This window comes from Cricetulus griseus, chromosome 2, assembly GCF_003668045.3.
Source record: "Cricetulus griseus strain 17A/GY chromosome 2, alternate assembly CriGri-PICRH-1.0, whole genome shotgun sequence".
Taxonomy (NCBI): Eukaryota; Metazoa; Chordata; class Mammalia; order Rodentia; family Cricetidae; genus Cricetulus; species Cricetulus griseus.
The window spans coordinates 383,346,592-383,355,580 of NC_048595.1; the positions used below are offsets into that span (position 1 = coordinate 383,346,592).

An 8,989-nucleotide genomic window follows, 5' to 3' on the forward strand; every position below is an offset into this window, starting at 1 on the left:
CAACACTTGTGAAAAACTGATCCCAAACTAAACCTCCCACGTCCTAGCCTCAGTTTTCTCAGTACAAACCAAGGTGGGTAGCCAGATGACAGAGACTCTGCCTTGGGACCAGGGTTGGGCTTATAGGGCATTTATTATCTACCACCAGCCTTCATCTGCAAAGAGTCGTGGTGTGCAGCACATGGGCACCAGCAGCTTATGGCCTTGCTTTGTGTATGGAGTCAAACTCTCCATCTCCCTGTTCATCATGCCTCTGTGCCAGGAAGAGGCTCTGGGGGTGAGTAGGAATGTGTGGGTCAGGGTCAGAGTGGTCAGAGAGAGGGTGTGCCATGTTCCTGAGCAAATGTTTTCAGCACCATGGACAGGACTAGACACTCAGCTGCAGTTCATTGTGTACAGGTGAGTTCATGACCAGTGGAAATGACACAGCGTGGGCCTTCAAGACCCACCAGTACAGAGGATGAGCTAGAGATAGCTAGTGGCCCCCGTGAAGTGTGTGATTGATACACAGAGCCAGAAGTGCTGGAGCAAAAAGGAGGCCACTGGTTGGGCTTCCTCCTGGGTGTCCTGGGAAAGGAGTGATCAAGGGTCTACCTTAGAGGCTGGGAAGTCTGAGACCAGAGTGGAACAATGATGGCTGGTCCACAGCATCTGTGTCCTCCTGCAGATGTGGTGATGGCTCCTTAAGCCTCCCAGCAGCCTGCCTAGCTGAGTCCCCAGGGTGCTTTCTCTGTCTCTATCTCTAGTCTGACACACACTGGCAGGAGGCTGACTCGCAGACAGATGTACAGACAGGCATATTTTGCTGCTGTTGATAAGGTGTCCAGGGAAGACAGCTCCAGTGTGCAGAGCAGGAGGTCAGACAGAGGGAAAGATGAAAGGCTGCTTCCTGCTATATCTGCCAAGCTAAACTGAGCTGCAACACTGCAGTCTCACCATGTCTGCTGGCAGCCCTGTGTCCCATTTCTTCCCTCTTGATAATACTGTGGAGAGGATGTTTGGTTTGGGTTTCTTTTGACATAGTGACAATGAATTACTTTGTATGGTCAAGGCAGGGCAGCTGGGGGTGAGAATTGGGTCTCCTCCCATCTCCTTCTGTGAGTCTCGGACAAGGTGGAGCATCCCATGTACTTTCCCTGAAGTCAGCCCTCCTCTCAGGATCTAGGGAATGGGGCAAACAAGCCCAGTATAAGGGCCTGACCTCTATTTGGTGTGAGGACATTGTCTTCATTTCTCATAGTGCCTCCTCTGGTTACTAAGAAAGAATGTGATGGTTAAGGGTCCCAGGGGACTGCTATGCCACAGAGACCTCCAGGGATGAAGGAGGCAGATGAATTGCAATAGTGTGGGTACCAAGTGAGCAAACCTGCACACTGAGGGCACAATCACTAACCACCATCTTTGTTTTGAGTCCACAGAGCTGGATAGTACACCCTGTAAGTTGGCAGCTTCTCACCTCCATACATCTCTCATCAGGACCTCATTGCCAACATACTGCCAGACAGACTCTTACCTGTCTGCCTGCCCATAGAGGGGACAGATGGTTATCATGTGCTCTTCAACATTCTGGCAAGATGCTTGGGTAAACTGTGTGTACTGCAGGCTATGGACCCAAGCAGAAAGGAATCCTGGGATCTTTTTATACCACCTATAGAAGCATGCCCAGGACAGATAGCCCTATGACAGTTATATCTTAACATGAACCCAGAATCTCAGCTCCTAGGCTGTGGTCACCTCCCTATGTGTGGCTAGCTCTCCAGCAAAGATGGAGTCATCAATAGAGAGACATGACGCTCCTTTTGGATCTTGTTTTCCATAAGATTTGGGGAACATAATCCCTTCCCTCCTTCAGCTTCAAGACTTCCACATTAGCCCCCTACAATACCCAGCCTTTTCAATAAATCCAGGAGTGACAGGATTCCTATTAAGTCTTGGCAATACCCCGATTCAGTCTTTCAGCTCTGGAAATTCCAAATGGCTCACCTGTCACCATAGCTTCAGTTTCTCTATGGTAGAGGGTTCTGTATGGATGAGAACTAGTGTGCTATTTCAAGGGATTCCATGGCTCACCCAAGGCTCCTGCCAATAACCCATCACAACAGGTGGGAAACCATTTCCATACCTTGCCCTTGGCTTTTGCCTGAAATCTACAAACAACCTCCTTTCTGAAGTCCTCATAGACAGGGAGGTAAAAGTGCAGTGCAGGGCTCTCCCAGTTGGGCCAGGTGCTGAAGGAGTGTGTTGTTAGCAGGGAGCTTCCCTTATGCCCCCTACCTTCCAAGGTGGTTTCTACCCAGGTCCTCTTGTTTCTTCTGTTTAGATGAAGTATTACTGCCAGAGTACATGAAGGTCAGCCAGAGAAGATGTGGGTTTGGTAGATATGTGTGTGCATTCTCACATGCCTGTGTACTGCAGTCTCACTAGTAATGGGCGAGACAAGCTAATGAATTCCATCAAATTAGAATATCAGGCTGCAACCCACAATGCCATCTTGGCTCTGTCCAGCTGAGATACAAACTTATGTTTTCAAGAACCTGATCTAAGCAGGCAGTGGTCTAATACAGTCCTGGAGAGAGACACAGATGAAAGTACCCAGAGTCCCTTTGGAGAAAGATAGCTGCCTGACTACAGAGAGTGTGGTCAGGCAGGCCAGCCTTCTGCTGGACTCCTTTCAGGATGGTACAGCTAGAGAGGGGTCTTGCCCAGCTAGGGCAGCCACATTAACAACTGAGTTAGTAATGCAAGGTATAAAGGCCAGATTGTCTTAGAAAGACACAGGTTCTCCTTTCATGGCCACCCATCCCTAATGACCTCTCTACTAGTCAGATTTCTCTACAAGAACAGAACAAATTGTGTGTGTGTGTGTGTGTGTGTGTGTGTGTGTGTGTGTGTGTGTGTGTGTGTGACATACACCCTAAAAGATTTGGGAGGATTTACTTAAGTGATAGAGCCTGGATTGTCTCCAAATGGTCATCTATGGGGGGTTTCTCAGTCTAAACAGCTGGACACCCTGGGAGCTCTAATCCGCAGCTGAAAGGCAGAGGCTCCCTGTGCTAACAGGCTGGATTCTAATGTCCTATGACAATGAAAGTAGCAACAGGCACACTTGCTCAAACAAAGGGAGTTTATAGGAGTAGGCCTGCTGCCTTCATTCACACTTTAAACCTGGCTAAAAGCAGCCAGTATCAACCGTGCCACAACCTTAATGCTGTTCTATTTTGAGTTGTCTTCTGCCAAACAAAGAAGTTCATTCATTCTAGGGCTTGGGAAGATGGATCAGTGGTTAAGAGTACTTATTGTTTTTGCAGAGGAGTGGGGTTTGGTTCCTAGCATGCAGGCTGGGCATCTCAAACCAGCTGGGATTCCAGATCCATGGGATCTTATTTTTCTTCTGGCCTCTGAGAGTACACACACACACACACACACACACACACACACACACACACACTTCTGAAGAAGAAACCCAAACCCCAAATTAGTTCACTTTTTAAAATCTAGCCTGTCTCATATTCTTAGGACATGAGCAGGGTGTACTTGGATATTTGCCAGTATGTAACATGAATGGTGTCTAGAACGATTCTTGACAGAACTTTTGATCTTTCTATAAATTGTCTACTTTCTTGTCATTATTCCAGTCTTTTGAGCTCCCCCAGAATCACTCACTCACTGAGTTCTGTTTACAGTATCCTAGGGCTTCTCCAGCCAATGGTCCCAAACTTTTCCAAATTATTCCTGAAAACTAGTCCAAAGCCTTAAGAACCACACACCTGGAGGAGAAAGGGTCAAGATCTCCTGAGCAAATTGGGAGCATGGGAAATGGGGGGAGGGAGCTAGAAGAATGAGAAGGGGAGAAGAGGAGGGGTGCAGAGGACATAAGGGAGCAGAAAGATTGAGTCAGGGGTAGAATAGATGATAACAAGAATGGAGATACCATAATAGAGGGAGACATTTTTGGTTTACAGAGAAATCAGGCACTAGGGAAATGTTTGGAGATCTCCAAAGATGACACCAGCTAACAAATTAAACAACAGAGGAAAGGCTACCTTAAATGCACTCCTCTGATAATGAGATTGATGACTAACTTATATGCCATCCTATAGCCTTCATCCAGCAGCTGGTGGAAGTAGAAGCAGACACCCACAACTAATCACCGAACTGAACTGGAACCCAGATACAGAGAAGGACGAGAGAAGAGCAAAGGGGTCAGGACCAGGCTGGTGAAACCCACAGAAACAGCTGACCTGAACATCGGGGAACTCTTGCTCCCCAGACTGATAGCTGGGTACCAGCATGGGACTGATCCAGATCCCAGGAACATGGGTTTCTGTGAGGAAACCTCAGAAATCTATGGGACCTCCTCTAGAAAGTTCAGTACTTATCCCTAGCATAGGTGTGGACTTTGGGAGCCCATTCCATATAGAGGAATACTCCCTGAGCCAAGACACATGGGGGTGGGCCTAGGCCCTATCCCAAAGGATACAATAGACTCTGATGACACCCTATGGAAGGTCTCACCCTTCCTGGGGAGCAGAAAGGATATGTGATAGATAGGGTTTTAGTTGGGGGGTGGTAGGGGAGGAGGGGAGAGAAAAGGGAACTGGGATTGTCATGTAAAACAATCCTGTTTCTAATTAAAAAAAAAAAGTTGGACAAAAACAAAAAACAAAAAACAAAAAAACCCCACAAAACCACATGGCTATTTAGCTCAGCCCCAAACTCCACTTCCCCTTTTTTCTGTCTTAGCCTTTTGTTGTTGATGCTGTGGCTAAAAGGTTTCTCTTTGACTTATGATTTATGAGAGATTTTAGGTCACAGAGTGGAGACAGCATGTGGACTGGTTCTGTCTGTATCAGTGGGAGCGAGAGGTGGTGATTTATCACCTGGCAGCAGACAGAAAGCCCAGAACACAGGCTGCAACATCCAAGGGTCTGCTTCTTGTTTCCCACTTCTGCTAATAGGCCTCGGTATATCATGGTTCCATAGCCTTCGTAATAGCACCCTATGCTTGGGAATGGGCGATCAAGGCATGATTCCATAGGGGAACATCTCAAGTCCAAACTATAGCAATGGACTTGACTATGATCTAGTCTGATTCCTGGGAATCCAGATTGCAATAGCTAGGGACAACTTTGGGCACTAGTGAACTTGGTGGCCACTTGGTGACCACCTGGGGCTTGTGCCCTGTATGCTTGAGCAGACTGTCCCAGGGAGTTAGGGGGAAGCCTGGAGTATAGGAAACCCATCTATAAAGGGCTTTTATAAAGAGAGTTGGTGTGTGCGTGGCAGAGCCCAGGAGCGGTTAGCAAGCCTCCCATGGAGATTGTACTAAAGGTGATAAGGGCTCCTGTGCTGCTCTCCAGCCACTCATTGATTGCTTGGAATCACCAAACTCAAAAGCCTCAAATTGAATGTTCCTTTGTTGGCATTCACACCCCTCTCCTACCCCAACATGTGATGCAGGTACCATGAAGGACCAGCTACAGAGGAAGAGTTTCTGGAGGTTTGGTACGTCGAAGGAGGACCGTATGCCATTGTGAGTCATTCATTTGGATCCATTGCCCAGCCTCAGCACCAATTTCCTCAGTTTCCCCTCCAGGTACTCTTCTTGCACACAAGAGCTGAGGCTCTGATCTGCATCCCAGTTAGTGGGAAGGCTTTGGAAGCCATGTGAGGACTCCAGGCTTACATCCTTGCTGGGTGCAAGCTTGCTTTGTCATTTCCTCTGACTACCAGGTCTGTGAGGATTTAGAAGCCCCTTCTGCTGATGGTGACATCTGTTGTGAACTCGTCTGAAAACTCAGAGCGGAGACCACATTTTCTGTTCTCACAGTTTCAGTAGGAAAACAAATTTTGGCAAAGCTAATGTCACAGTAAAAATAATTCTACCACATTGAGTTTGGAGATGTGTTGGGTGGCCATCGCCCTTTCCAATGAGGTGCAGCAATTAATTCCCTTGCCTGAGCAGTAGTTGGTCTCAACACCTACACCCAGAGAACCTTGAAATCAACCACTGTGTGTTCTTTTTGCCTTTATTTTGTTTTACATATGAACCACAGTTTCCCCTCCCTTCTTTCATCCCTTCTACTCCCCACATCCCTACTACCCCCCATTCATTCCTCCTCTGTCTCCATTCAGAGGGGGTAAGGTCTCCCTTGGGAATCAACAAAGCACAGCATATCAAGTAGAGGCAGGACCAAGCTCCCCGCTCCCCTCTAATCAAGGTTGAACAAAGCACAAGGGAATAGGTTCCAAAGAGCCAGCTCATGCATCAGGGACAGGTCCTGGTCCCACTTCTAGGGGTCCCACAAAAGACCAATCTCACTGTATTCTTAAAAATATATTTATTAAAAAGTCTAACTTATCTTTGAATGGCAATACTCCCATTTCCCCAAGCTTCAGATTTCCTGAGGATTTGAGCTCTTGAACAATTACTTGGCAAGCTGACTCCACTACCCTGTGATGGCACTGAGCCCTTTGTAAACCAAACCTTTAAATTTTGGACACAGTTGAATAAAAATCAGTTGGAAATCCTTAATTGAAGCAATCGTGAATAGAATCCACAAATGTCAGTTATTAGCATTTTTAGTAAATTGTAATGATGGGAAACAAAGCTCTCAAGCAGGAACACAGCTGCCATTTATCCCAAAAGGCAAAGGAGGGGCTGCACAGGGGATGTACTGAGGTGGGAGGGGTCTGCACATGGTACTGGTGAGGTGAGCGAGGTCTGCACATGGCACAAAGAGACGCTCTAGTACTTGCAATTCCAACTCACATCTTGCATATCTTGGCCTATGGAAGGAGCCTGTCAGCATAGCTCTTATCTCTCCTCAGGTCCATTTGTGATAGGGTGGGGAGGGAGCTGGTAAGAAGGCCAGGAATTTTCTGGCCTCTGATTGGACCAGTTGTCAAGGAGAATCATGAATAGCTATGTTGTATTCTACACATTTTGTTGTGAAATAATGTGCACCAAAAATACCTACCTGGGCTGGGTGGTAGTGGCTCATGCCTTTAATCCCAGCACTCAGGAGGTAGAGGCAGGAGGATCTCTGTGAGTTGGAGGCCAGCCTGGTCTATAGAGTGAGTTCCAGGGCTGGTGCCAAAGCTGAGAAACCCCGTCTTGAAAAACCAAACAAACAAACAAACAAAAACAACAAACCTACCTGGATTCGGCTGTGAGATGGCTCAGTCAGTAGTGTGAAGACCCAAGTTATATCATGATGCCCATGAAAAAGAAAAGCCAGACTTGCTAGATAGAGCACACTTGTAATCCCAGTGCTTGGGTGGTAGAGACAGGAAAATCCCTGCACTTGCTAGGTAGCCAGCCTAAACTGATTGGGTGACTCTATTATCTCAGTGAGAGACTTTGTCTAAAAAAAGATGTTGTCAGTGTTACCTGAGGCTGACCTCTGCTTGTGTGTGCATACATGTGCAGATGTATTGGTACACACACACACACACACACACACACACACACACACACACACACACGCCATAAATAGAGGTCAAAGACAGCAATACTCTTTCTGCTTGCTGAACAGCAGAAGCATCAACCTTGGAAATGTTGTCTGTTTACCATGACTTCCTCTGGGCTTGTGAGGAGCCTACATTCCTGCAGAGAGAAGAATTTCTAAGCTAGAAGTGTGTCTTTTAGGGGGAGCTGTAAAATGCATTGATTAAAAGTTCATGTAAACTCATGAATACTTTTTTTTATAAAAAATTTAAAATCATACTAAAACACATGACTCTAAAAAATACTACAGATGCAGGACAGAGATAGCTAGGTCCTGGATGGAAATGACTGTGTGTGTGTTATGGAGGCTCTTCACAGCAATAGAACAGTAATTAAGACAGAAATTGATATCAAGGATTAGGGTATTGCTGTGACAAGCCTGACCATACTGTTGTTTAGAGAAATATGAACTTTGGGACTTTGGGCTTAAGAGGGGCTTAATGTAATGGGTCATTCTAGTAGGAGCATAGAAGACAGTGGTGCTGAGGATAATGTGGACTGTGGGAGCCCAGCTGCAGAGGGTTCATGTTGGAAGAGTATTATCAGCTGGCCTAGAGACCACTCTTGCAGTGTTTTGGCAAATAATGTGGCTTAATTTTGCCCTTGTCCTAAAAATTGAGGCTAAATTGAAGAGTTTTGGAATAATGACATTGGCATCGGAGATTTCAAGACAGCCTAGTATTGACTGTGTCACGTGGTTATTAGTGATCATTCTTATGCAGATCAATAATGAAACAGAACAAGCTGGACAAAGAGAAATAAAAAATGGACAGTGTGAGGAGAAAAAGAACATCAGGAAAGGTGATGTTGGAGCCAAGTCTTGTGTTAAAGGAGATAAAAAGTTTAAAGAAAATCCTGATGCTAAATGGAATAAAAGGAGTGGTGCCCTCAGGCAAGACCCTACCCAGTAAATCCTGCAACCTTTGAAAGAAAAGGCCTGAGGGATTTCAAATACTTAAAAGTTTATGCAAATCTAATTCAAGGAGAGGGCCAGGTTTTAGCCCAAGCAAGCAAAAGAACTTGGCAGCTATAGCTATATGGTTTAGAGTCAAGGATACAAGAAAGGGATTGTGGAATCGCTTCTGTGGCTTATGGGCTAGGAATTGGAATGTGGTGGTATGAATGAGAATGGTCTCATAGGCTCATATATTTGAATGCTTAGTCACAGGAAGAACTGTTTGGGAAGGACTAGGAGGTGTAGTTTTGTTGGAGTGGGTGTGGCCTTGGTGGAGAAAGTGTATCGGTGGGAGTAGGCTTTGCAGTTTCAAAAGCCCAAAGCAGGCCTAGTCTCCCTTTCTCTGTCTGCTGCCTGTGGATCAGGGTGTAAAGCTCTCAGCCACTGTTCCAGTGCCATGGCTTTCTGCTTCCTGCCATGAAGGTCATGGAATAACCCTCTAAAACTATAAGCAAGCCTCACTAACTGCTTTCTTTTATAAGTGTTGCCTTGGTCATGATATCTTTTCACAGCAGTCCTGGAAT

General features: G+C 46.2%; 1 protein-coding gene across 1 annotated transcript in view; it reads left to right on the forward strand.

Moving 5' to 3' along the window:
- Nucleotides 1-6,535, forward strand: part of Tbc1d22a (TBC1 domain family member 22A) — a 333,288-nt gene extending 326,753 nt beyond the window's left edge. Inside the window, exon 13 of the mRNA XM_027396206.2 lies at nt 5,461-6,535. Coding sequence (XP_027252007.1) covers nt 5,461-5,469 — 9 coding nt within the window. The 3' untranslated portion in view covers nt 5,470-6,535. The remainder of the gene's footprint in view (nt 1-5,460) is intronic.
- Nucleotides 6,536-8,989: the final 2,454 nt, after the last annotated feature.